The sequence below is a fragment of the Canis lupus genome, unplaced genomic scaffold, assembly GCF_011100685.1.
Source record: "Canis lupus familiaris isolate Mischka breed German Shepherd unplaced genomic scaffold, alternate assembly UU_Cfam_GSD_1.0 chrUn_S1752H1948, whole genome shotgun sequence".
Classification (NCBI taxonomy): domain Eukaryota; kingdom Metazoa; phylum Chordata; class Mammalia; order Carnivora; family Canidae; genus Canis; species Canis lupus.
In genome coordinates, this window is record NW_023330604.1 from 18,557 (window position 1) to 44,245 (window position 25,689).

The window sequence follows — 25,689 nt, forward strand, 5'->3', positions numbered from 1 at the left end:
GGGGGAGGCGGCCGCGAGACGCCGAGACCTCCAGTCGGCCCACCTGCCGGCCAGCCAGCCAGCGAGGCCAAAAGGCTTGGGCCTGGCCCGACGGAGCCCGCCAGGCAAGCCAGCCTTGGGCTCGACGAGGCGGGTGGCCTCGTGCGCACGCGCAGCCTCGGTCAGCTCGGGGCCAGGGAGGACGCACGAGCGAGCTTGGGCTCTAAAAGGGGTGTGCGGCGGCGGTCTTTGCGAGAGGAAGAAGAAAGGCTTCCCTGACCGGGATCGAACCCGGGCCGCGGGCGGTTGAGAGCGCCGAATCCTAACCACTAGACCACCAGGGAGCGTCAGGCTGCGCGCCTGGCCCGTGCGCCCTGGACCCGGCGCCTCCCTCCCTACCGCCCACTCGCCTCTGCTTGGCCTCCAGGGCCCCCGCCGGGCCACGCGCAGCCGCCCGCCGGCCCCGCCGAGCCACCTGGCCGGACCGCCCGCCCGCCGCGCCGTCAAAACGCTGCGCGCCTCCTCCTCCTCCTCTCTCTCTCTCTCTCTCTCTTCTCACACACACACACACACGCACTCAGCGTCGCGCCCGGCTCCCGGCTCCCATCGGGCCTGAGCACCGGGGCCCTGGAGCCGCGCAAAACGTTGGCCAGCTGCGTTGGCCGGGAATCGAACCCGGGTCAACTGCTTGGAAGGCAGCTATGCTCACCACTATACCACCAACGCTGCACAGCCCGGGCCGCCCCCGGACGCCGGCCCAGGCTCCGCACCAGCGCCTCCTCGCCCTCTCGCCACCGCCTCCGCCGCCTGCCGCAGCCCTGCCCCGACGTGCCGGCCGGCCGCAGCTCTGCGCCGTCGCGGGCGCCACCAGCGGCCGCCCGGCGCCCCACCCGCGCCACCCCCACGCAGCCCTGGCTGCTCCGCAGGCACGACCGCCCGCCGCCTCCGCCGCCCGCCTCTGGGGGGCGCTCTCGCCGCCCTGCGGCTCCCGGGCCCTCGGCTGCCCGCCGGGGAGCCCCGCCCCTTGCCCCTGCCCCCGGCGCGCGCTTCCCTTCCCTTCCCTTCCCTCCCGCCACCCGCGCCCCGCCCGCCCCGCCCCGCCCCGCCCGCACAGTCGGCCCGGCCCCACGGCCACCTCCACGGGCAGCCGGCAGCCGGGCAGCTGTCCGTCGCGTGAGCGAGGAGCCCGTGGCGGCCAGCCTCCCGTCAGGAGGTCCCGGCTGGGCTGGGCCGAGCCCGCACGCGCCAGGGCGCCAGGGCGCCAGGGCCGACGAGGAAGGGCAGGGGGTGCGGGGGGTCGGGTCGACGGCGGGCAGGACGGGCCCCCGCGGTCGCCCCGCGCCTCTGGCCGCACGGGGCCGGGCGGAGGCACGAGGGAGGAGAAGGAGGACAAGGAGGAGAAGGAGGAGAAGGAGGGCCCTGGGGGCCGGCGTACGTTTGGGCAGCGCGGCGGCGGCGCCCGCGACCAAAAGAGGGCGTGTCTCGCCTCCCCGTCGGGGAATCGAACCCCGGTCTCCCGCGTGACAGGCGGGGATACTCACCACTATACTAAACGGACGGAGGGGGGGGGGGCCCCGACCTCTGAGGCCCGCCGGCCTGAGCTGCACGCCACCCGGGCCCTCGACGTCCCGCGCGCCCGTCCTGCCAGGCGCCCGCCACGTGCCCCGGGCCACGGCCCACCCGGCCCGACCCCCCGGCCGCCGCGTCAGCGCGCACAGCAGTCCCCCGGCCCGACTCGGAGCGTCGCGCCCCCGGACCCGCCGCCCCGCCCCCGCCCAGCCAGCGCGGGGGATGGCGGCGGGAGAGAAGACGCCCGACACGGCAAGCAGGGCTGGAGCGAGAGGAGGACGGAGAGGGGGATGGGCGAGGGCGGAGGCGGGGGAGGAGGGGGGGGGGGGCAGGCAGCAGGTGAGCGCGGGAAGGGGGAGGGGGCGGCGGCGAGGACACGCGGGTGGGCGGACGAGTCCGGGTCCGGGACGGGGACGCGAGTCCGTCCGTCCTCCGTCCGTCGTCCGTCGCGCACCACACGGCCGCCAGAGCTAGGGGGTGGGAGGGGCGACGCGGGGTGGGCGACGAGTCCCGGTCGGGACCGGGACGCGAGTCCCGTCCGTCCGTCCGTCCGTCCGTCGCGCACCCACACGGCCGCCAGCCAGCTCCGGGTCGGCGCCGGGTCCCAGCCAGGCGAGCGCGGCGCGCCCAGGCCCGCCGTCAGGATGGCCGAGCGGTCTAAGGCGCTGCGTTCAGGTCGCAGTCTCCCCTGGAGGCGTGGGTTCGAATCCCACTCCTGACACGCCCACCTTTTGGCCCGCCCAACGCGGGCTCTCCGCACCCGGGCCTGGACGACGCCCTGTCTGTCCCGCCTTACACGCCGCTGCGGGCTGCGGGCTGCGGGCTGCGGGCTGGCGGCGCCCTGGCACACGTGGCCCGGGACCCACGCAGCTGCAGCGCCTCGGCCCTCCCGGCCACAGGCTTGGCGCCCCCGCGCCCTCCCTCCCCCGCCACCTCCCGCGCCTCTCCCTCCTCCTCATCCCACGGCGGCCGCGGGCCTCGGCAACTCGGCAAGTCGGCGGCACGGCTCTCCGGGGGCCTCCGTTTGCCCTCTTCCTTCCCGCCGCCGCCCCCTGCAGGCCAGCCGCGGGCCGAAGATGCCGTGCACAGGCCCCGCGCGGGCCGGGCCACGCTCCCACTGAGGGGCGCGCTCGCTCGCCTCCTCGCTCTCCCAGCCCCGCCTACAACCTCCCCCCCGCCCGCCCGCCGGGAGCGCGGGGTCCCCCAAGGCCTGTCCTTTTCCGCCGGCCCCCCATTCTTCCGTGGTCTCCACCCCCTCCGTCCCCGGGGGCGCCCAAGAGGCGTGGCCAAAGCCTGAGGCACTCAACACGGCCACACGACCGCCCAGGCGGGCAGCAGAGCCCTCCGCGCGCCAGCCAGAGACGGGACCCACGCCCCGTCGCGGGCCTGGCCCGGGGGGGGCGGTGTGGGGTCCACCCCGCCGTGGTGGCTCCGGGGAGCCCTGAGCGCAAGGCAGTCCCTGCCTCCCCGGGCCCCCTTCCGCGCCGGAAAGCCGCTGCGGGGCCGGGGCTCCAGGACGCCAGCGCGCTCCCCTCACCGCGCCGCCCGCCAAGCCAGGCCAGCCGGCGGCCCGCTCCGCCCAAGCGCACCTGCCGGCCTCACCCCCACCGCAGCCCAGCCGGCCCCGACGGAGAGCTGCGGGCAGAGCTCACACGCCTTTCTTTGGCCTCTTGGCTTGGGCGCTACTCGGCGGCCCCCATCTCCGACGACGACACCGACGCCGACACGCACACACGCGCACCCACCCTCCCCCCCCCCCCACCCCGCGGCACCCCGGGAGCGCACCACAATCCGAGCTCCGGGCCCCAGCCGGCCCCCGCCGGCGCGCACTGCACGGGCCGGAGAGCCATCCGCCCATGGGCCTTCGGGGGGGGCGCCGGGAGGGAAGGGGAAGGTCCGCGCTGAGCTGCGCCGGCCACAGACGCCCCCGCGCTGCCTGGGAATCGGGCGCGGGTCAGGCTTGGCCAGGCTGCTCCTCCCGGCAGGACAGTGTCTGGCGGCGGCCCCGCCCCAGGGAGAGGGCGCAGGGTGAGCCGAGTCCGCCTCGGGGCCTCGCTGGGACCGTGGGCGCCGCGCGCCGGCCCGAGCCCGAGCCCGAGCCCGAGCCCGAGCCCTCGGCGCATCTGCACGGGCGCGGAGCCTGTCTTGCAGACCGCGGCCCGCCGCCCGCCCCCGCGCAGCGGGTGCTCACCACTGGCCGTGCCGGGACGACGACGAGCGCCGCTGGGGAAGCCGTCTGGTGGCCGCCGCCACCGGTGCATGGGTGGTTCAGTGGTAGAATTCTCGCCTGCCACGCGGGAGGCCCGGGGTTCGATTCCCGGCCCATGCAGCGCGCCGCCCCCTTTTGGCCGCGCGCGCCCGGCTTCCTCGCGCACGCGCTCAAGCCACAGGGCCTGAGCCTGAACCAGCTGTGCTCACGCCGGGGGCCCTGCCCTCCTGCCCCGCCCCGCTTCCCCCTGCCGACTTGTCTGTTCTGGTCTCTCGCCCGTGGCCGCCAGCCCTGGCCGCCACGCTCCCACCCGGCTGCCCGCCCCCTGCCGCCCGACGTGGCCCAGGTCCCTGCCCGGCCCCACGTGTCCTTGCCCTTTTTCTCTCCATGACCCTGACCCGGACGGCGCTTCGCTCACCCACGTCACTTCAAGCAATGCTTCCAAGCACCGCCCGCGCCCGCCCGGGCACAGCCCACCTGCATGCTTTTCACATTCCCTCCCTCAATGGCTCATTCTACCCACACTCCCAAACCCTCCTCTCTTTGCACGTCGACCGACCACCAACCATCTTGCCACCCTCCTCTGGAGGGGCCCTCAGCCACTCCTTGGAGCGCGCCAGGGAGCCCCGTTTCACGGCCCGACATCCTCCCGTTGGCAGCCCCGGGATGCTCTCTATGGCCACCTGGCCGCGGTCTCCTTCAAACACGGGCCACTCCCCACTGCTAAAGTCACCGCGAGCACCAGGTCCATGCAGCCTAGCCAGCACCGGCGCCAGCACACCCAGCCTCGAGGGACAGCGCCACCGCCACGGCTGTCACCAGCACGTCGGGTCCCACGAACGGCGGCGCACCAGCATGGGCATCACGGCCAAGGGCACGGAGGTCACTCCCCCCCTCGCCCGGCCTCCACGACCCCCGCAGCACTTGTCCACCACCAACCCCCAGGACCCACCATCCCCACACCAGCACCAGCACCAGCACCAGCACACAGGACTACCACCACCATGCCAGAAGCAGTTGTACCAGCAGCAGCAGCACAGCAGCAGCAGCAGCAGCAGCGGGACGTGCCCACCGCCAGCAGGCCAGCGTAGGCATGATCGCCAACAGACTGAAGTCCTCCGCGGTCACCGCCACCACCGAGGCCACCATCAGCACACCGGCACGGGTAGCATGGCCCACGGCCCTGAAGTCCTCCACCCTCCCTCACCACCACCCCACCAGCACCGAGTCGCCACCAAGCCCCAGGACCACCAGCACACCACCCCACGCGATAGCAGCAAGCAGCAGGACCGAGGCCAGCGCACGGGCAAGGGCATCGCCGGCGGCGGCAACCGAAGGCCTTCCCGGACCCCCCGACCCCCATCGCTCACCGAGTCCACCGTTACAACCGGGGCCCCGGGGGACGCCGTCACCAACAGCGCCAAAGTTCGCCACCACCATCACCGGCGGCGGCGGAGGCAGCGGCGGCAGCAGCAGCAACACACGAGTACCAGCGCCGCTGGCCCCTCCACCCCCACCAGCCCCTCTTTGCCCGAACGACCCCACCCCTGTCACCCGCCTCCCCGTGCCCTCCTTTCCCAGTCCTCATTTGTCGATGATCGTGCGTTGCGTCTGTCCCTTTGGCCTCCCTGAATCTCAAGCCCAGGACGACACCTGCACCTGAGACGTGGCTGGTGGGTCCCCATGACGATGACGGGGAATGGTCATCTCCGGGGCGGTGGAATTCCTCACCCCGTGGGAACAGCTCCGACACCCGGTCCCTCCCTCCCTCCTCTCTCTCTCTCTTTGCCTCGCCCGGCCGCCGCGCAGCTGCCTGCTTGCCACCACCCGCCCCCTGCACCTCTCGCTCGCTCGCTCGCTCGCTCGCTCCCCTCTCTCTCTGCCCCCACCCTGCAGCGCAGCCCAGCGCAGCCAGCGGCCCCCCCGGCACCTCTCCCGCCGCCGTCCACCGCCACCACGGGGTCTCCCAGCCCTCTGGCACCGGGACCCACTCCCCACCGCCACCCACCCCCACGTGCCACGTGCCGCTCCTTCCAGCCTCCAGGCTCAAACCCTCCATCTACCACCGACCCCTTGGACCCCACACCCACGTCCTACACTCAAGGCCGGCAGTCCCGGTCTCCCACAGGCTCCTCAGGCACACGCCCAGCGTGTCCCGTCCCCTACCTCACAGCTCGCCCGCCCGCACAGGTGCACAGGTGCAGGAGAGGCGCCGGGCAGGGTGCCCTGCCGCACCCGAGCCCCCGCAGACACCCTGCCTCAGTGGCCAGCCCCACTCTCGGCCAGTGCCCGCCGGCGCCACACGTCCCGGGCCCTCACTCCACGCACACACCCGGTACTCCTTCTCCCACTGCCCGGCTCGGTCCGCTCCTGGCCCTCCCCTCTTTCCGGGACGCTTTGCGCCTGTGCCCTGACCCCCGTGGGAGGCGACGCGCCGGGGGAGAAACACCCTCGTCCCGCGCTATCCCCCACCGTCGCGGACTCCCCGCACCCCCACCCCCACCCATACAGCCAGAGGGAGAGGCGAGGGCGCTGAGGGGAACTGCCCGTGCTGACGGGAAGCACCCGGAGGCCCACGTGCGCTCCTCTCCACCGCCGCCCGACCGTGGCCCAATCCAGCCAGCGAGCCGCGGAAGGCTCACGCAGAGCGCGGGCCGGCCTCTGCGCCTCCGACGGGAGACAGACGGTCTCTGGACACACAGCAAAGCCTTGGAGGGCCGGCGTGCAAGCGTTGGCAGGAAGGAGGCCGGGCGCTGCGGTTTCACCTGCAGGAGCAGCGGCGCCAGGAGACCCGCACCCGGGCTGAGACAGGGCTGCAGGCTCTCCTGCCTAGGTGGGCGCTAAGGCGCCAAGGGGAACGCCTTCCGAGCGGCATCCAGCTGGGGCGCCGGCCACGTGGTGGCTGGGGCCGGGGCCGGTGCCGGGGGCGTGGGGTGGAGGAAGCTGTGTCGGGGAACACCCTGCCCCTCTGCCCCAGATTCGGGGTAGCGGTCGTGCAGTTGGACTGACCCGGGCCTCCAAGGGCACCCCGTCTGTCCCCCGGGTGCCTCCGCCCCCTCCCACCTGCCCGGGCCCGCGGGTTAGCCCCCACTGGCCTCCTGCATCTATCTCCCTGCTCTCTGGCCTCCACTGCCTGGGTGGTCCCGGCCACCGGGACACGCCCACAACCGCTTTCCCAACCACCGCCTGCCGGGCGGGGGCGGCGGGGGCCGGCGCTCTGCTCCCATCCCCCGCCCAAGCCCAAGACCACCACCCACGTGCGCCGCCATCGCTGGCGGTTGCCGGGCCGACGGCCGAGAAAGGCACCGGGGCTCCAGCAAGTGGACCCCCGACTCAGAGAGAGACAGGTGGCTCACCCTCCCCCACACCCGGCCCCTCTGCCTCGCCCGCCGCCCCCACATGCCCAAAGCGCGGCCGCCGCCAGTAGCACCTCACCAAGGAGCCAGCGGGGGGCCGGGGGTGGGGGCGCTGCGAGCCGCCACGACCTTTCTCCCGGCGGCAGGGGTGCTTGCGGTAGAGTCCCAAGCACCCACGGAGGCCCGAGGCGCCCGGCCTGTCGGTGGCCCGGCTGGGTCGGAAGGCGTCCCGGACTGTCGGGCCTGGGGCGGAGCGAGACGGTGAGGCCAGGCGAGCGTCCGGGGGAGGCGGCCGCGAGACGCCGAGACTCCAGTCGGCCCACCTGCCGGCCAGCCAGCCCAGCGAGGCCAAAAGGCTTGGGCCGGCCCGACGGAGCCCGCCAGGCAAGCCAGCCTTGGGCTCGACGGGGCGGGTGGCCCTCGTGCGCACGCGCAGCCTCGGTCAGCTCGGGGCCAGGGAGACGCACGAGCGAGCTTCGGCTAAAAGGGGTGTGCGGCGGCGGTCTTGCGAGAGGAAGAAGAAAGGCTTCCCTGACCGGGAATCGAACCCGGGCCGCGGCGGTGAGAGCGCCGAATCCTAACCACTAGACCACCAGGGAGCGTCAGGCTGCGCGCCTGGCCCGTGCGCCCTGGACCCGGCGCCTCCCTCCCTACCGCCCACTCGCCTCTGCTTGGCCTCCAGGGCCCCCCGCCGGGCCACGCGCAGCCGCCCGCCGGCCCCGCCGAGCCACCTGGCCGGACCGCCCGCCCGCCGCGCCGTCAAAACGCTGCGCGCCTCCTCCTCCTCCTCCTCTCTCTCTCTCTCTCTCTCATCACACACACACACACACCACACCCACGCACTCAGCGTCGCGCCCGGCTCCCGGCTCCCATCGGGCCTGAGCACCGGGGCCCTGGAGCCGCGCAAAACGTTGGCCAGCTGCGTTGGCCGGGAATCGAACCCGGGTCAACTGCTTGGAAGGCAGCTATGCTCACCACTATACCACCAACGCTGCACAGCCCGGGCCGCCCCCGGACGCCGGCCCAGGCTCCGCACCAGCGCCTCCTCGCCCTCTCGCCACCGCCTCCGCCGCCTGCCGCAGCCCTGCCCCGACGTGCCGGCCGGCCGCAGCTCTGCGCCGTCGCGGGCGCCACCAGCGGCCGCCCGGCGCCCCACCCGCGCCACCCCCACGCAGCCCTGGCTGCTCCGCAGGCACGACCGCCCGCCGCCTCCGCCGCCCGCCTCTGGGGGGCGCTCTCGCCGCCCTGCGGCTCCCGGGCCCTCGGCTGCCCGCCGGGGAGCCCCGCCCCTTGCCCCCTGCCCCCGGCGCGCGCTTCCCTTCCCTTCCCTTCCCTCCCGCCACCCGCGCCCCGCCCCGCCCCGCCCCGCCCCGCCCGCACAGTCGGCCCCGGCCCCCACGGCCACCTCCACGGGCAGCCCGGCAGCCGGGCAGCTGTCCGTCGCGTGAGCGAGGAGCCCGTGGCGGCCAGCCTCCCGTCAGGAGGTCCCGGCTGGGCTGGGCCGAGCCCGCACGCGCCAGGGCGCCAGGGCGCCAGGGCCGACGAGGAAGGGCAGGGGGTGCGGGGGGTCGGGTCGACGGCGGGCAGGACGGGCCCCCGCTGGTCGCCCCGCGCCTCTGGCCGCACGGGGCCGGGCGGAGGCACGAGGGAGGAGAAGCGAGGACAAGGAGGAGAAGGAGGAGAAGGAGGACAAGGAGGGCCCTGGGGGCCGGCGTACGTTTGGGCAGCGCGGCGGCGGCGCCCGCGACCAAAAGAGGGCGTGTCTCGCCTCCCCGTCGGGGAATCGAACCCCGGTCTCCCGCGTGACAGGCGGGGATACTCACCACTATACTAACGAGGACGGCGGCGGCGAGCCGCCCGGGCGCCCGACCCCTCTCCCGCCCGCCCGCCCGCCCGGCCTGCCTGCCTGCCCACGCCCACCCGGGCCCTCGACGTCCCGCGCGCCCGTCCTGCCAGGCGCCCGCCACGTGCCCCGGGCCACGGCCCACCCGGCCCGAACCCCCCCGGCCGCCGCGTCAGCGCGCACAAGCAGTCCCCCGGCCCGACTCGGAGCGTCGCGCCCCCGGACCCGCCGCCGCCCCCCCCCCAGCCGCGCGGGGATGGCGGCGGGAGAAGACGCCCGACACGGCAAGCAGGGCTGCGCGAGCGAGCCGGAGGCCCCGCGCCGGGGATGGGCCGCGGCGGCGCGGGGGCGGCGGGGCGGCGGGGGGCCGGACGCCCGCAGCATGGGTGCGCGCCCCGGGAAGGGGAGGGGGGCGGCGGCGAGGACCGCGGCGAGGGCGGCGGCGCCAGCAGAGTCAGTCGGCGGGCCGTTGGCCTCGTCGACCGGGACGCGAGTCCCGTCCCGTCCGTCCGTCCGTCCGTCCGTCGCGCACCCACACGGCCGCCAGCCAGCTCCGGGGTCGGCGCCGGGTCCCCAGCCAGGCGAGCGGCGGCGCGCCCAGGCCCGCCGTCAGGATGGCCGAGCGGTCTAAGGCGCTGCGTTCAGGTCGCAGTCTCCCCTGGAGGCGTGGGTTCGAATCCCACTCCTGACACGCCCACCTTTTGGCCCGCCCAACGCGGGCTCTCCGCACCCGGGCCTGGACGACGCCCTGTCTGTCCCGCCTTACACGCCGCTGCGGGCTGCGGGCTGCGGGCTGCGGGCTGCGGGCTGGCGGCGCCCTGGCACACGTGGCCCGGGACCCACGCAGCTGCAGCGCCTCGGCCCTCCCGGCCACAGGCTTGGCGCCCCCGCGCCCTCCCTCCCCCGCCAACTCCCGCGCCTCTCCCTCCTCCTCATCCCACGGCAACTCGGCAAGTCGGCGGCACGGCTCTCCGGGGGCTCCGTTTGCCCTCTTCCTTCCCGCCGCCGCCCCCTGCAGGCCAGCCGCGGGCCGAAATGCCGGCAGCCCCGCGCGGGCCGGGCCACGCTCCCCACTGAGGGGCGCGCCTCGCTCGCCTCCTCGCTCTCCCAGCCCCGCCCTACACCTCCCCCCCGCCCGCCCGCCGGGAGCGCGGGGTCCCCACGGCCTGTCCTTTCCCGCCGGCCCCCATTCATTCCGTGGTCTCCACCCCCCTCCGTCCCGGGGCGCCCACGAGGCGTGGCCACCCGGAGGCCTCACCACGGGCCACACGCCCGCCAGGCGGGCAGCCGAGCCCTCCGCGCGCCAGCCAGAGACGGGACCCCCCCGCCCCGTTCGCTGGGCCTGGCCCGGGGGGGCGGGGTGGGGTCCACCCCGCCGTGGTGGCTCCGGGGAGCCCTGAGCGCAATGCAGCCCTGCCTCCCCGGGCCCCCTCCGCGCCGGAAGCCGCTGCGGGGCCGGGGCTCCAGGACGCCAGCGCGCTCCCTCACCGCGCCGCCCCGCCAGCCAGCCAGCCGGCGGCCGCTTCCGCCCAAGCGCACCTGCCGGCCTCACCCCCACCGCAGCCCAGCCGGCCCCGACGGAGAGCTGCGGGCAGAGCTCACACGCCTTTCTTTGGCCTCTTGGCTTGGGCGCTACTCGGCGGCCCCCATCTCCGACGACGACACCGACGCCGACACGCACACCACGCGCACCCACCTCCCCCCCCCCCCCCACCCCGCGGCACCCCGGGAGCGCACACAATCCGAGCTCCGGGCCCCAGCCGGCCCCCGCCGGCGCGCACTGCACGGGCCGGAGGAGCCATCCGCCCATGGGCCTTCGGGGGGGCGCCGGGAGGGAAGGGAAGGTCCGCGCTGAGCTGCGCCGGCCACAGACGCCCCGCGCTGCCTGGGAATCGGGCGCGGGTCAGGCTTGGCCAGGCTGCTCCTCCCGGCAGGACAGTGTCTGGCGGCGGCCCGCCCCAGGGAGAGGGCGCAGGGTGAGCCGAGTCCGCCTCGGGGCCTCGCTGTGGACCGTGGGCGCCGGCGCCGGCCCGAGCCCGAGCCCGAGCCCGAGCCCGAGCCCTCGGCGCATCTGCACGGGCGCGGAGCCTGTCTTGCAGACCGCGGGCCCGCCGCCCGCCCCCGCGCAGCGGGTGCTCACCACTGGCCGTGCCGGGACGACGACGAGCGCCGCTGGGGAAGCCGTCTGGTGGCCGCCGCCACCGGTGCATGGGTGGTTCAGTGGTAGAATTCTCGCCTGCCACGCGGGAGGCCCGGGTTCGATTCCCGGCCCATGCAGCGCGCCGCCCCCTTTTGGCCGCGCGCGCCCGGCTTCCTCGCGCACGCGCTCAAGCCACAGGGCCTGAGCCTGAACCAGCTGTGCTCACGCCGGGGGCCCTGCCCTCCTGCCCCGCCCCGCTTCCCCCTGCCGACTTGTCTGTTCTGGTCTCTCGCCCGTGGCCGCCAGCCCTGGCCGCCACGCTACACCCGGCTGCCCGCCCCCTGCCGCCCGACGTGGCCCAGGTCCCTTGCCCGGCCCCACGTTGTCCTTGCCCTTTTTCTCTCCATGACCCTGACCCGGACGGCGCTTCGCTCACCCACGTCACTTCAAGCAATGCTTCCAAGCACCGCCCGCGCCCGCCCGGGCACAGCCCACCTGCATGCTTTTCACATTCCCTCCCTCAATGGCTCATTCTACCCACACTCCCCAAACCCTCCTCTCTTTGCACGTCGACCGACCACCAACCATCTTGCCACCCCTCCTCTGGAGGGGCCCTCAGCCACTCCTTGGAGCGCGCCAGGGAGCCCCGTTTCACGGCCCGACATCCTCCCGTTGGCAGCCCCGGGATGCTCTCTATGGCCACCTGGCCGCGGTCTCCTTCAAACACGGGCCACTCCCCACTGCTAAAGTCACCGCGAGCACCAGGTCCATGCAGCCTAGCCAGCACCGGCGCCAGCACACCCAGCCTCGAGGGACAGCGCCACCGCCACGGCTGTCACCAGCACGTCGGGTCCACGAACGGCGGCGCACCAGCATGGGCATCACGGCCAAGGGCACGGAGGTCACCTCCCCCCCTCGCCCGGCCTCCACGACCCCCGCAGCACTTGGTCCACCACCAACCCCCAGGACCACCATCCCCCACACCAGCACCAGCACCAGCACCAGCACCAGGACTACCACCACCATGCCAGAAGCAGTTGTACCAGCAGCAGCAGCAGCAGCAGCAGCAGCAGCAGCAGCAGGGACGTGCCCACCGCCAGCAGGCCAGCGTAGGCATGATCGCCAACAGACTGAAGTCCTCCGCGGTCACCGCCACCACCGAGGCCACCATCAGCACACCGGCACGGGTAGCATGGCCCACGGCCCTGAAGTCCTCCACCCTCCCTCACCACCACCCCACCAGCACCGAGTCGCCACCAAGCCCCAGGACCACCAGCACACCACCACCGCGATAGCAGCAGCAGCAGGACCGAGGCCAGCGCACGGGCAAGGGCATCGCCGGCGGCGGCACCGAAGGCCTTCCCGGACCCCCGACCCCCATCGCTCACCGAGTCCACCGTTACACCGGGGCCCCGGGGGACGCCGTCACCAACAGCGCCAAAGTTCGCCACCACCATCACCGGCGGCGGCGGAGGCAGCGGCGGCAGCAGCAGCAACACGAGTACCAGCGCCGCTGGCCCCTCCACCCCCACCAGCCCCTCTTGCCCGAACGACCCCCCCCCCGTCACCCGCCCCCCCCCGTGCCCTCCTTTCCCAGTCCTCATTTGTCGATGATCGTGCGTTGCGTCTGTCCCTTTGGCCTCCCTGAATCTCAAGCCCAGGACGACACCTGACACCTGAGACGTGGCTGGTGGTCCCCATGACGATGACGGGGAATGGTCATCTCCGGGGCGGTGGAATTCCTCACCCCGTGGGAACAGCTCCGACACCCGGTCCCTCCCTCCCTCCCTCTCTCTCTCTCTTTGCCTCGCCCGGCCGCCGCGCAGCTGCCTGCTTGCCACCCCCGCCCCCTGCACCTCGCTCGCTCGCTCGCTCGCTCGCTCTCTCGCTCTCGCCGCTCCCCCCACCCCCGCAGCCAGCCCCCCCCCCCGCGCCTCCCCTCTCCCTCTCCCGCCCCTCCACCGCCACCACGGGGTCTCCCAGCCCTCTGGCACCGGGACCCACTCCCCACCGCCACCCACCCCCACGTGCCACGTGCCGCTCCTTCCAGCCTCCAGGCTCAAACCCTCCATCTACCACCGACCCCTTGGACCCCACACCCACGTCCTACACTCAAGGCCGGCAGTCCCGGTCTCCCACAGGCTCCTCAGGCACACGCCCAGCGTGTCCCGTCCCCTACCTCACAGCTCGCCCGCCCGCACAGGTGCACAGGTGCAGGAGAGGCGCCGGGCAGGGTGCCCTGCCGCACCCGAGCCCCCGCAGACACCCTGCCTCAGTGGCCAGCCCCACTCTCGGCCAGTGCCCGCCGGCGCCACACGTCCCGGGCCCTCACTCCACGCACACACCCGGTACTCCTTCTCCCACTGCCCGGCTCGGTCCGCTCCTGGCCCTCCCCTCTTTCCGGGACGCTTTGCGCCTGTGCCCTGACCCCCGTGGGAGGCGACGCGCCGGGGAGAACACCCTCGTCCCGCGCTATCCCCCACCGTCGCGGACTCCCCGCACCCCCACCCCCACCCATACAGCCAGAGGGAGAGGCGAGGGCGCTGAGGGAACTGCCCGTGCTGACGGGAAGCACCCGGAGGCCCACGGGCGCTCCTCTCCACCGCCGCCCGACCGTGGCCCAATCCAGCCAGCGAGCCGCGGAAGGCTCACGCAGAGCGCGGGCCGGCCTCTGCGCCTCCGACGGAGACAGACGGTCTCTGGACACACAGCAAAGCCTTGGAGGGCCGGCGTGCAAGCGTTGGCAGGAAGGAGGGCCGGGCGCTGCGGTTCACCTGCAGGAGCAGCGGCGCCAGGAGACCCGCACCCGGGCGGAGACAGGGCTGCAGGCTCTCCTGCCTAGGTGGGCGCTAAAGGCGCCAAGGGGAACGCCTTCCGAGCGGCATCCAGCTGGGGCGCCGGCCACGTGGGGCTGGGGCCGGGGGCCGGGCCGGGGGGCGTGGGGTGGAGGAAGCTGTGTCGGGGAACACGCCTGCCCCTCTGCCCCAGGATTCGGGGTAGCGGGTCGTGCAGTTGGACTGACCCGGGGCCTCCAAGGGCACCCCGTCTGTCCCCCGGGTGCCTCCGCCCCCTCCCACCTGCCCGGCCCGCGGGTTAGCCCCACTGGCCTCCTGCATCTATCTCCCTGCTCTCTGGCCTCCACTGCCTGGTGGTCCGGCCACCGGGACACGCCCACAACCGCTTTCCAACCACCCGCCTGCCCGGGCGGGGGCGGCGGGGGCCGGCGCTCTGCTCCCATCCCCGCCCAAGCCCAAGACCACCACCCACGTGCGCCGCCATCGCTGGCGGTTGCCGGGCCGACGGCCGAGAGAAGGCACCGGGGGCTCCAGCAAGTGACCCCCGACTCAGAGAGAGACAGGTGGCTCACCCTCTCCCCACACCCGGCCCCCTCTGCCTCGGCCCGCCGCCCCCACATGCCCCCAGCGCGGCCGCCGCCAAGTAGCAACCTCACCAAGGAGCCAGCGGGGGGCCGGGGGTGGGGGGCGCTGCGAGCCGCCACGACCTTTCTCCCGGCGGCAGGGGTGCTGCGGGAGAGTCCAAGCACCCACGGAGGCCCGAGGCGCCCGGCCTGTCGGTGGCCTCGGCTGGGGTCGGACGGCGTCCCGGACTGTCGGGCCTGGGGCGGAGCGAGACGGGGAGCCAGGCGAGCGTCCGGGGGAGGCGGCCGCGAGACGCCGAGACCTCCAGTCGGCCCACCTGCCGGCCAGCCAGCCAGCGAGGCCAAAAGGCTTGGGCCGGCCCGACGGAGCCCGCCAGGCAAGCCAGCCTTGGGCTCGACGGGGCGGGTGGCCTCGTGCGCACGCGCAGCCTCGGTCAGCTCGGGGCCAGGGAGACGCACGAGCGAGCTTCGGCTAAAAGGGGTGTGCGGCGGCGGTCTTGCGAGAGGAAGAAGAAAGGCTTCCCTGACCGGGAATCGAACCCGGGCCGCGGCGGTGAGAGCGCCGAATCCTAACCACTAGACCACCAGGGAGCGTCAGGCTGCGCGCCTGGCCCGTGCGCCCTGGACCCGGCGCCTCCCTCCCTACCGCCCACTCGCCTCTGCTTGGCCTCCAGGGCCCCCGCCGGGCCACGCGCAGCCGCCCGCCGGCCCCGCCGAGCCACCTGGCCGGACCGCCCGCCCGCCGCGCCGTCAAAACGCTGCGCGCCTCCTCCTCCTCCTCCTCCTCTCTCTCTCTCTCTCTCTCTCTCACACCACACACACACACACGCACTCAGCGTCGCGCCCGGCTCCCGGCTCCCATCGGGCCTGAGCACCGGGGCCCTGGAGCCGCGCAAAACGTTGGCCAGCTGCGTTGGCCGGGAATCGAACCCGGGTCAACTGCTTGGAAGGCAGCTATGCTCACCACTATACACCAACGCTGCACAGCCCGGGCCGCCCCCGGACGCCGGCCCAGGCTCCGCACCAGCGCCTCCTCGCCCTCTCGCCACCGCCTCCGCCGCCTGCCGCAGCCCTGCCCCGACGTGCCGGCCGGCCGCAGCTCTGCGCCGTCGCGGGCGCCACCAGCGGCCGCCCGGCGCCCCACCCGCGCCACCCCCACGCAGCCCTGGCTGCTCCGCAGGCACGACCGCCCGCCGCCTCCGCCGCCCGCCTCTGGGGGGCGCTCTCGCCGCCCTGCGGCTCCCGGGCCCTCGGCTGCCCGCCGGGGAGCCCCGCCCCTTGCCCCCTGCCCCCGGCGCGCGCTTCCCTTCCCTTCCCTTCCCTCCCGCCACCCGCGCCCCGCCCCGCCCCGCCCCGCCCCGCCCGCACAGTCGGCCCGGCCCCCACGGCCACCTCCACGGGCAGCCCGGCAGCCGGGCAGCTGTCCGTCGCGTGAGCGAGGAGCCCGTGGCGGCCAGCCTCCCGTCAGGAGGTCCCGGCTGGGCTGGGCCGAGCCCGCACGCGCCAGGGCGCCAGGGCGCCAGGGCCGACGAGGAAGGGCAGGGGGTGCGGGGGGTCGGGTCGACGGCGGGCAGGACGGGCCCCCGCGGTCGCCCCGCGCCTCTGGCCGCACGGGGCCGGGCGGAGGCACGAGGGAGGAGAAGCAGGACAAGGAGGAGAAGGAGGAGAAGGAGGACAAGGAGGGCCCTGGGGGCCGGCGTACGTTTGGGCAGCGCGGCGGCGGCGCCCGCGACCAAAAGAGGGCGTGTCTCGCCTCCCCGTCGGGGAATCGAAACCCCGGTCTCCCGCGTGACAGGCGGGGATACTCACCACTATACTAACGAGGACGGCGGCGGCGGCCGCCCGGGCGCCCGACCCCTCTCCGCCCGCCCGCCCGCCCGCCGGCCTGCCTGCCTGCCCACGCCCACCCGGGCCCTCGACGTCCCGCGCGCCCGTCCTGCCAGGCGCCCGCCACGTGCCCCGGGCCACGGCCCACCCGGCCCGACCCCCCGGCCGCCGCGTCAGCGCGCACAGCAGTCCCCCGGCCCGACTCGGAGCGTCGCGCCCCCGGACCCGCCGCCGCCCCCGCCCCCGCCCAGCCGCGCGGGGATGGCGGCGGGAGAAGACGCCCGACACGGCAAGCAGGGCTGCGCGAGCGAGCCGGAGGCCCCGCGCCGGGGATGGGCCGCGGCGGGCGGCGGGGGGCGGCGGGGGCGGCGGGGGGCCGGACGCCGGCAGCAGGGTGCGCCGCCCCGGGAAGGGGGAGGGGGCGGCGGCGAGGACCGCGGCGAGGGCGGCGGCGCCAGCAGAGTCAGTCGGCGGGCCGTTGGCCTCGTCGACCGGGACGCGAGTCCCGTCCGTCCGTCCGTCCGTCCGTCCGTCGCGCACCCACACGGCCGCCAGCCAGCTCCAGGGTCGGCGCCGGGTCCCAGCCAGGCGAGCGGCGGCGCGCCCAGGCCCGCCGTCAGGATGGCCGAGCGGTCTAAGGCGCTGCGTTCAGGTCGCAGTCTCCCCTGGAGGCGTGGGTTCGAATCCCACTCCTGACACGCCCACCTTTTGGCCCGCCCAACGCGGGCTCTCCGCACCCGGGCCTGGACGACGCCCTGTCTGTCCCGCCTTACACGCCGCTGCGGGCTGCGGGCTGCGGGCTGCGGGCTGCGGGCTGGCGGCGCCCTGGCACACGTGGCCCGGGACCCACGCAGCTGCAGCGCCTCGGCCCTCCCGGCCACAGGCTTGGCGCCCCCGCGCCCTCCCTCCCCCGCCACCTCCCGCGCCTCTCCCTCCTCCTCATCCCACGGCGGCCGCGGGCCTCGGCAACTCGGCAAGTCGGCGGCACGGCTCTCCGGGGGCTCCGTTTGCCCTCTTCCTTCCCGCCGCCGCCCCCTGCAGGCCAGCCGCGGGCCGAAATGCCGGCAGCCCCGCGCGGGCCGGGCCACGCTCCCACTGAGGGGCGCGCCTCGCTCGCCTCCTCGCTCTCCCAGCCCCGCCCTACACCTCCCCCCGCCCGCCCGCCGGGAGCGCGGGGTCCCCACGGCCTGTCCTTTCCGCCGGCCCCCATTCATTCCGTGGTCTCCACCCCCTCCGTCCCCGGGGCGCCCACGAGGCGTGGCCACCCGGAGGCCTCACCACGGCCACACGCCCGCCAGGCGGGCAGCCGAGCCCTCCGCGCGCCAGCCAGAGACGGGACCCCCGCCCCGTTCGCTGGGCCTGGCCCGGGGGGGCGGGGTGGGGTCCACCCCGCCGTGGTGGCTCCGGGGAGCCCTGAGCGCAAGGCAGCCCTGCCTCCCCGGGCCCCCTCCGCGCCGGAAGCCGCTGCGGGGCCGGGGCTCCAGGACGCCAGCGCGCTCCCTCACCGCGCCGCCGCCAGCCAGCCAGCCGGCGGCCGCTCCGCCCAAGCGCACCTGCCGGCCTCACCCCCACCGCAGCCCAGCCGGCCCCGACGGAGAGCTGCGGGCAGAGCTCACACGCCTTTCTTTGGCCTCTTGGCTTGGGCGCTACTCGGCGGCCCCCATCTCCGACGACGACACCGACGCCGACACGCACACACGCGCACCCACCTCCCCCCCCCCCCCACCCCGCGGCACCCCGGGAGCGCACACAATCCGAGCTCCGGGCCCCAGCCGGCCCCCGCCGGCGCGCACTGCACGGGCCGGAGAGCCATCCGCCCATGGGCCTTCGGGGGGGCGCCGGGAGGGAAGGGAAGGTCCGCGCTGAGCTGCGCCGGCCACAGACGCCCCGCGCTGCCTGGGAATCGGGCGCGGGTCAGGCTTGGCCAGGCTGCTCCTCCCGGCAGGACAGTGTCTGGCGGCGGCCCCGCCCCAGGGAGAGGGCGCAGGGTGAGCCGAGTCCGCCTCGGGGCCTCGCTGGGACCGTGGGCGCCGCGCGCCGGCCCGAGCCCGAGCCCGAGCCCGAGCCCGAGCCCTCGGCGCATCTGCACGGGCGCGGAGCCTGTCTTGCAGACCGCGGGCCCGCCGCCCGCCCCCGCGCAGCGGGTGCTCACCACTGGCCGTGCCGGGACGACGACGAGCGCCGCTGGGGAAGCCGTCTGGTGGCCGCCGCCACCGGTGCATGGGTGGTTCAGTGGTAGAATTCTCGCCTGCCACGCGGGAGGCCCGGGTTCGATTCCCGGCCCATGCAGCGCGCCGCCCCCTTTTGGCCGCGCGCGCCCGGCTTCCTCGCGCACGCGCTCAAGCCACAGGGCCTGAGCCTGAACCAGCTGTGCTCACGCCGGGGGCCCTGCCCTCCTGCCCCGCCCCGCTTCCCCCTGCCGACTTGTCTGTTCTGGTCTCTCGCCCGTGGCCGCCAGCCCTGGCCGCCACGCTCCACCCGGCTGCCCGCCCCCTGCCGCCCGACGTGGCCCAGGTCCCTTGCCCGGCCCCACGTTGTCCTTGCCCTTTTTCTCTCCATGACCCTGACCCGGACGGCGCTTCGCTCACCCACGTCACTTCAAGCAATGCTTCCAAGCACCGCCCGCGCCCGCCCGGGCACAGCCCACCTGCATGCTTTTCACATTCCCTCCCTCAATGGCTCATTCTACCCACACTCCCCAAACCCTCCTCTCTTTGCACGTCGACCGACCACCAACCATCTTGCCACCCCTCCTCTGGAGGGGCCCTCAGCCACTCCTTGGAGCGCGCCAGGGAGCCCCGTTTCACGGCCCGACATCCTCCCGTTGGCAGCCCCGGGATGCTCTCTATGGCCACCTGGCCGCGGTCTCCTTCAAACACGGGCCACTCCCCACTGCTAAAGTCACCGCGAGCACCAGGTCCATGCAGCCTAGCCAGCACCGGCGCCAGCACACCCAGCCTCGAGGGACAGCGCCACCGCCACGGCTGTCACCAGCACGTCGGGTCCACGAACGGCGGCGCACCAGCATGGGCATCACGGCCAAGGGCACGGAGGTCACCTCCCCCCTCGCCCGGCCTCCACGACCCCCGCAGCACTTGGTCCACCACCACCCCCAGGACCACCATCCCCACACCAGCACCAGCACCAGCACCAGCACCAGGACTACCACCACCATGCCAGAAGCAGTTGTACCAGCAGCAGCAGCAGCAGCAGCAGCAGCAGCAGCAGCGGGACGTGCCCACCGCCAGCAGGCCAGCGTAGGCATGATCGCCAACAGACTGAAGTCCTCCGCGGTCACCGCCACCACCGAGGCCACCATCAGCACACCGGCACGGGTAGCATGGCCCACGGCCCTGAAGTCCTCCACCCTCCCTCACCACCACCCCACCAGCACCGAGTCGCCACCAAGCCCCAGGACCACCAGCACACCACCACCGCGATAGCAGCAGCAGCAGGACCGAGGCCAGCGCACGGGCAAGGGCATCGCCGGCGGCGGCACCGAAGGCCTTCCCGGACCCCCGACCCCCATCGCTCACCGAGTCCACCGTTACACACCGGGGCCCCGGGGGACGCCGTCACCAACAGCGCCAAAGTTCGCCACCACCATCACCGGCGGCGGCGGAGGCAGCGGCGGCAGCAGCAGCAACACGAGTACCAGCGCCGCTGGCCCCTCCACCCCCACCAGCCCCTCTTGCCCGAACGACCCCACCCCTGTCACCCGCCTCCCCGTGCCCTCCTTTCCCAGTCCTCATTTGTCGATGATCGTGCGTTGCGTCTGTCCCTTTGGCCTCCCTGAATCTCAAGCCCAGGACGACACCTGACACCTGAGACGTGGCTGGTGGTCCCCATGACGATGACGGGGAATGGTCATCTCCGGGGCGGTGGAATTCCTCACCCCGTGGGAACAGCTCCGACACCCGGTCCCTCCCTCCCTCCCTCTCTCTCTCTCTTTGCCTCGCCCGGCCGCCGCGCAGCTGCCTGCTTGCCACCCCCCGCCCCCTGCACCTCGCTCGCTCGCTCGCTCGCTCGCTCACCCGCTCTCGTCTGCCGGCCACCCTGCAGCGCAGCCCAGCGCAGCCCAGCGCAGCCCAGCGCAGCCCAGCGGCCTCCCGGCACCTCTCCCGCCGCCGTCCACCGCCACCACGGGGTCTCCCAGCCCTCTGGCACCGGGACCCACTCCCCACCGCCACCCACCCCCACGTGCCACGTGCCGCTCCTTCCAGCCTCCAGGCTCAAACCCTCCATCTACCACCCGACCCCTTGGACCCCACACCCACGTCCTACACTCAAGGCCGGCAGTCCCGGTCTCCCACAGGCTCCTCAGGCACACGCCCAGCGTGTCCCGTCCCCTACCTCACAGCCTCGCCCGCCCGCACAGGTGCACAGGTGCAGGAGAGGCGCCCGGGCAGGGTGCCCTGCCGCACCCGAGCCCCCGCAGACACCCTGCCTCAGTGGCCAGCCCCACTCTCGGCCAGTGCCCGCCGGCGCCACACGTCCCGGGCCCTCACTCCACGCACACACCCGGTACTCCTTCTCCCACTGCCCGGCTCGGTCCGCTCCTGGCCCTCCCCTCTTTCCGGGACGCTTTGCGCCTGTGCCCTGACCCCCGTGGGAGGCGACGCGCGGGGGAGAACACCCCTCGTCCCGCGCTATCCCCCACCGTCGCGGACTCCCCGCACCCCACCCCCACCCATACAGCCAGAGGGAGAGGCGAGGGCGCTGAGGGAACTGCCCGTGCTGACGGGAAGCACCCGGAGGCCCACGGGCGCTCCTCTCCACCGCCGCCCGACCGTGGCCCAATCCAGCCAGCGAGCCGCGGAAGGCTCACGCAGAGCGCGGGCCGGCCTCTGCGCCTCCGACGGAGACAGACGGTCTCTGGACACACAGCAAAGCCTTGGAGGGCCGGCGTGCAAGCGTTGGCAGGAAGGAGGCCGGGCGCTGCGGTTCACCTGCAGGAGCAGCGGCGCCAGGAGACCCGCACCCGGGCGGAGACAGGGCTGCAGGCTCTCCTGCCTAGGTGGGCGCTAAGGCGCCAAGGGGAACGCCTTCCGAGCGGCATCCAGCTGGGGCGCCGGCCACGTGGGGCTGGGGCCGGGGCCGGGCCGGGGGCGTGGGGTGGAGGAAGCTGTGTCGGGGAACACGCCTGCCCCTCTGCCCCAGGATTCGGGGTAGCGGTCGTGCAGTTGGACTGACCCGGGGCCTCCAAGGGCACCCCGTCTGTCCCCCGGGTGCCTCCGCCCCCTCCCACCTGCCCGGCCCGCGGGTTAGCCCACTGGCCTCCTGCATCTATCTCCCTGCTCTCTGGCCTCCACTGCCTGGTGGTCCGGCACCGGACACGCCCACAACCGCTTTCCAACCACCGCCTGCCCGGGCGGGGGCGGCGGGGGCCGGCGCTCTGCTCCCATCCCCGCCCAAGCCCAAGACCACCACCCACGTGCGCCGCCATCGCTGGCGGTTGCCGGGCCGACGGCCGAGAGAAGGCACCGGGGGCTCCAGCAAGTGACCCCCGACTCAGAGAGAGACAGGTGGCTCACCCTCCCCACACCCGGCCCCCTCTGCCTCGGCCCGCCGCCCCCACATGCCCCCAGCGCGGCCGCCGCCAAGTAGCACCTCACCAAGGAGCCAGCGGGGGGCCGGGGGTGGGGGCGCTGCGAGCCGCCACGACCTTTCTCCCGGCGGCAGGGGTGCTGCGGGAGAGTCCAAGCACCCACGGAGGCCCGAGGCGCCCGGCCTGTCGGTGGCCTCGGCTGGGGTCGGACGGCGTCCCGGACTGTCGGGCCTGGGGCGGAGCGAGACGGGGAGCCAGGCGAGCGTCCGGGGGAGGCGGCCGCGAGACGCCGAGACCTCCAGTCGGCCCACCTGCCGGCCAGCCAGCCAGCGAGGCCAAAAGGCTTGGGCCGGCCCGACGGAGCCCGCCAGGCAAGCCAGCCTTGGGCTCGACGGGGCGGGTGGCCTCGTGCGCACGCGCAGCCTCGGTCAGCTCGGGGCCAGGGAGACGCACGAGCGAGCTTCGGCTAAAAGGGGTGTGCGGCGGCGGTCTTGCGAGAGGAAGAAGAAAGGCTTCCCTGACCGGGAATCGAACCCGGGCCGCGGCGGTGAGAGCGCCGAATCCTAACCACTAGACCACCAGGGAGCGTCAGGCTGCGCGCCTGGCCCGTGCGCCCTGGACCCGGCGCCTCCCTCCCTACCGCCCACTCGCCTCTGCTTGGCCTCCAGGGCCCCCGCCGGGCCACGCGCAGCCGCCCGCCGGCCCCCGCCGAGCCACCTGGCCGGACCGCCCGCCCGCCGCGCCGTCAAAACGCTGCGCGCCTCCTCCTCCTCCTCCTCTCTCTCTCTCTCTCTCACACACACACACACACACACACACACACACGCACTCAGCGTCGCGCCCGGCTCCCGGCTCCCATCGGGCCTGAGCACCGGGGCCCTGGAGCCGCGCAAAACGTTGGCCAGCTGCGTTGGCCGGGAATCGAACCCGGGTCAACTGCTTGGAAGGCAGCTATGCTCACCACTATACCACCAACGCTGCACAGCCCGGGCCGCCCCCGGACGCCGGCCCAGGCTCCGCAACCAGCGCCTCCTCGCCCTCTCGCCACCGCCTCCGCCGCCTGCCGCAGCCCTGCCCCGACGTGCCGGCCGGCCGCAGCTCTGCGCCGTCGCGGGCGCCACCAGCGGCCGCCCGGCGCCCCACCCGCGCCACCCCCACGCAGCCCTGGCTGCTCCGCAGGCCGCCTCCGCCGCCCGCCTCTGGGGGCGCTCTCGCCGCCCTGCGGCTCCCGGGCCCTCGGCTGCCCGCAGATGCGCCGAGGGCTCGGGCTCGGGCTCGGGCCGGCGCGCGGCGCCCACGGTCCCAGCGAGGCCCCGAGGCGGACTCGGCTCACCCTGCGCCCTCTCCCTGGGGCGGGGCCGCCGCCAGACACTGTCCTGCCGGGAGGAGCAGCCTGGCCAAGCCTGACCCGCGCCCGATTCCCAGGCAGCGCGGGGCGTCTGTGGCCGGCGCAGCTCAGCGCGGACCTTCCCTTCCCTCCCGGCGCCCCCCCGAAGGCCCATGGGCGGATGGCTCTCCGGCCCGTGCAGTGCGCGCCGGCGGGGGCCGGCTGGGGCCCGGAGCTCGGATTGTGTGCGCTCCCGGGGTGCCGCGGGGTGGGGGGGGGGGGAGGTGGGTGCGCGTGTGTGCGTGTCGGCGTCGGTGTCGTCGTCGGAGATGGGGGCCGCCGAGTAGCGCCCAAGCCAAGAGGCCAAAGAAAGGCGTGTGAGCTCTGCCCGCAGCTCTCCGTCGGGGCCGGCTGGGCTGCGGTGGGGGTGAGGCCGGCAGGTGCGCTTGGGCGGAGCGGCCGCCGGCTGGCTGGCTGGCGGGCGGCGCGGTGAGGGAGCGCGCTGGCGTCCTGGAGCCCCGGCCCCGCAGCGGCTTCCGGCGCGGAGGGGGCCCGGGGAGGCAGGGCTGCCTTGCGCTCAGGGCTCCCCGGAGCCACCACGGCGGGGTGGACCCCACCCCGCCCCCCCGGGCCAGGCCCAGCGAACGGGGCGGGGGTCCCGTCTCTGGCTGGCGCGCGGAGGGCTCGGCTGCCCGCCTGGCGGGCGTGTGGCCGTGGTGAGGCCTCCGGGTGGCCACGCCTCGTGGGCGCCCCGGGGACGGAGGGGGTGGAGACCACGGAATGAATGGGGGCCGGCGGAAAGGACAGGCCGTGGGGACCCCGCGCTCCCGGCGGGCGGGCGGGGGGAGGTGTAGGGCGGGGCTGGGAGAGCGAGGAGGCGAGCGAGGCGCGCCCCTCAGTGGGAGCGTGGCCCGGCCCGCGCGGGGCTGCCGGCATTTCGGCCCGCGGCTGGCCTGCAGGGGGCGGCGGCGGGAAGGAAGAGGGCAAACGGAGCCCCCGGAGAGCCGTGCCGCCGACTTGCCGAGTTGCCGAGGCCCGCGGCCGCCGTGGGATGAGGAGGAGGGAGAGGCGCGGGAGGTGGCGGGGGAGGGAGGGCGCGGGGGCGCCAAGCCTGTGGCCGGGAGGGCCGAGGCGCTGCAGCTGCGTGGGTCCCGGGCCACGTGTGCCAGGGCGCCGCCAGCCCGCAGCCCGCAGCCCGCAGCCCGCAGCCCGCAGCGGCGTGTAAGGCGGGGACAGACAGGGCGTCGTCCAGGCCCGGGTGCGGAGAGCCCGCGTTGGGCGGGCCAAAAGGTGGGCGTGTCAGGAGTGGGATTCGAACCCACGCCTCCAGGGGAGACTGCGACCTGAACGCAGCGCCTTAGACCGCTCGGCCATCCTGACGGCGGGCCTGGGCGCGCCGCCGCTCGCCTGGCTGCGACCCGGCGCCGACCCCGGAGCTGGCTGGCGGCCGTGTGGGTGCGCGACGGACGGACGGACGGACGGACGGACGGGACTCGCGTCCCGGTCGACGAGGCCAACGGCCCGCCGACTGACTCTGCTGGCGCCGCCGCCCTCGCCGCGGTCCTCGCCGCCGCCCCTCCCCCTTCCCGGGGGCGCGCACCCTGATGCCGCGTCCGGCCCCCGCCGCCCCCCGCCGCCCCCGCCCGCCCGCCGCGGCCCATCCCCGGCGCGGGGCCTCCGGCTCGCTCGCGCAGCCCTGCTTGCCGTGTCGGGCGTCTTCTCCCGCCGCCATCCCCGCGCGGCTTGGGCGGGGGCGGGGGCGGCGGCGGGTCCGGGGGCGCGACGCTCCGAGTCGGGCCGGGGGACTGCTGTGCGCGCTGACGCGGCGGCCGGGGGGTCGGGCCGGGTGGGCGTGGCCCGGGGCACGTGGCGGGCGCCTGGCAGGAACGGGCGCGCGGGACGTCGAGGGCCGGGTGGGCGTGGGCAGGCAGGCAGGCCGGCGGGCGGGCGGGCGGGCGGGGAGAGGGGGTCGGGCGCCGGGCGGCCGCCGCCGCCGTCCTCGTTAGTATAGTGTGAGTATCCCGCCTGTCACGCGGGAGCCGGGGGTTCGATTCCCGACGGGGAGGCGAGACACGCCCTCTTTTGGTCGCGGGCGCCGCCGCCGCGCTGCCCAAACGTACGCCGGCCCCCAGGGCCCTCCTTGTCCTCCTTCTCCTCCTTCTCCTCCTTGTCCTGCTTCTCCTCCCTCGTGCCTCCGCCCGGCCCCGTGCGGCCAGAGGCGCGGGGGCGACCGCGGGGGCCCGTCCTGCCCGCCGTCGACCCGACCCCCCGCACCCCCTGCCCTTCCTCGTCGGCCCTGGCGCCCTGGCGCCCTGGCGCGTGCGGGCTCGGCCCAGCCCAGCCGGGACCTCCTGACGGGAGGCTGGCCGCCACGGGCTCCTCGCTCACGCGACGGACAGCTGCCCGGCTGCCGGGCTGCCCGTGGAGGTGGCCGTGGGGGCCGGGCCGACTGTGCGGGCGGGGCGGGGCGGGGCGGGGCGGGGCGCGGGTGGCGGGAGGGAAGGGAAGGGAA

At 75.3% G+C, this 25,689-nt stretch overlaps 1 protein-coding gene and 16 non-coding genes across 17 annotated transcripts; 7 read left to right on the forward strand and 10 right to left on the reverse strand.

Moving 5' to 3' along the window:
* Positions 1-633: 633 nt before the first annotated feature.
* Positions 634-705, reverse strand: TRNAG-UCC. Its single transcript has one exon. It is a non-coding gene; the product is annotated as a tRNA-Gly (tRNA).
* LOC119878586 (basic proline-rich protein-like) lies at positions 681-4,148 on the forward strand. The gene is made up of 7 exons (XM_038589215.1): positions 681-985; positions 1,094-1,506; positions 1,628-1,800; positions 2,231-2,447; positions 2,607-2,792; positions 2,876-3,408; positions 3,534-4,148. The coding sequence occupies exons 1-7, from the start codon at positions 681-683 to the stop codon at positions 4,146-4,148; spliced, it is 2,442 nt and encodes an 813-aa protein (XP_038445143.1).
* Positions 2,187-2,269, forward strand: TRNAL-CAG. The gene has a single exon. It is a non-coding gene; the product is annotated as a tRNA-Leu (tRNA).
* On the forward strand, positions 3,806-3,877 carry TRNAG-GCC. The gene has a single exon. It is a non-coding gene; the product is annotated as a tRNA-Gly (tRNA).
* Positions 4,149-7,640: 3,492 nt separating the features above from the next.
* Positions 7,641-7,712, reverse strand: TRNAE-CUC. Its single transcript has one exon. It is a non-coding gene; the product is annotated as a tRNA-Glu (tRNA).
* Positions 7,713-8,033: 321 nt separating this feature from the next.
* On the reverse strand, positions 8,034-8,105 carry TRNAG-UCC. Its single transcript has one exon. It is a non-coding gene; the product is annotated as a tRNA-Gly (tRNA).
* A 776-nt stretch (positions 8,106-8,881) lies between these two features.
* On the reverse strand, positions 8,882-8,953 carry TRNAD-GUC. Its single transcript has one exon. It is a non-coding gene; the product is annotated as a tRNA-Asp (tRNA).
* Positions 8,954-9,564: 611 nt separating this feature from the next.
* TRNAL-CAG lies at positions 9,565-9,647 on the forward strand. The gene has a single exon. It is a non-coding gene; the product is annotated as a tRNA-Leu (tRNA).
* A 1,515-nt stretch (positions 9,648-11,162) lies between these two features.
* On the forward strand, positions 11,163-11,233 carry TRNAG-GCC. Its single transcript has one exon. It is a non-coding gene; the product is annotated as a tRNA-Gly (tRNA).
* Positions 11,234-14,994: 3,761 nt separating this feature from the next.
* TRNAE-CUC lies at positions 14,995-15,066 on the reverse strand. Its single transcript has one exon. It is a non-coding gene; the product is annotated as a tRNA-Glu (tRNA).
* Positions 15,067-15,384: 318 nt separating this feature from the next.
* TRNAG-UCC lies at positions 15,385-15,455 on the reverse strand. Its single transcript has one exon. It is a non-coding gene; the product is annotated as a tRNA-Gly (tRNA).
* A 773-nt stretch (positions 15,456-16,228) lies between these two features.
* TRNAD-GUC lies at positions 16,229-16,301 on the reverse strand. The gene has a single exon. It is a non-coding gene; the product is annotated as a tRNA-Asp (tRNA).
* Positions 16,302-16,917: 616 nt separating this feature from the next.
* TRNAL-CAG lies at positions 16,918-17,000 on the forward strand. The gene has a single exon. It is a non-coding gene; the product is annotated as a tRNA-Leu (tRNA).
* A 1,520-nt stretch (positions 17,001-18,520) lies between these two features.
* Positions 18,521-18,591, forward strand: TRNAG-GCC. Its single transcript has one exon. It is a non-coding gene; the product is annotated as a tRNA-Gly (tRNA).
* Positions 18,592-22,363: 3,772 nt separating this feature from the next.
* Positions 22,364-22,435, reverse strand: TRNAE-CUC. Its single transcript has one exon. It is a non-coding gene; the product is annotated as a tRNA-Glu (tRNA).
* Positions 22,436-22,756: 321 nt separating this feature from the next.
* On the reverse strand, positions 22,757-22,828 carry TRNAG-UCC. Its single transcript has one exon. It is a non-coding gene; the product is annotated as a tRNA-Gly (tRNA).
* A 1,646-nt stretch (positions 22,829-24,474) lies between these two features.
* Positions 24,475-24,557, reverse strand: TRNAL-CAG. The gene has a single exon. It is a non-coding gene; the product is annotated as a tRNA-Leu (tRNA).
* Positions 24,558-25,689: the final 1,132 nt, after the last annotated feature.

Bases quoted from the DNA above. Each gene is read 5' to 3' on its own strand.
- LOC119878586 (XM_038589215.1), top strand. From the start codon at position 681: ATGCTCACCACTATACCACCAACGCTGCACAGCCCGGGCCGCCCCCGG. The intron at 1,801-2,230 runs GCAAGCAGGGCT...TTCAGGTCGCAG, and splicing joins GAGAGAAGACGCCCGACACG to TCTCCCCTGGAGGCGTGGGT. The intron at 2,448-2,606 runs GCTTGGCGCCCC...CGCCCCCTGCAG, and splicing joins CTCGGCCCTCCCGGCCACAG to GCCAGCCGCGGGCCGAAGAT.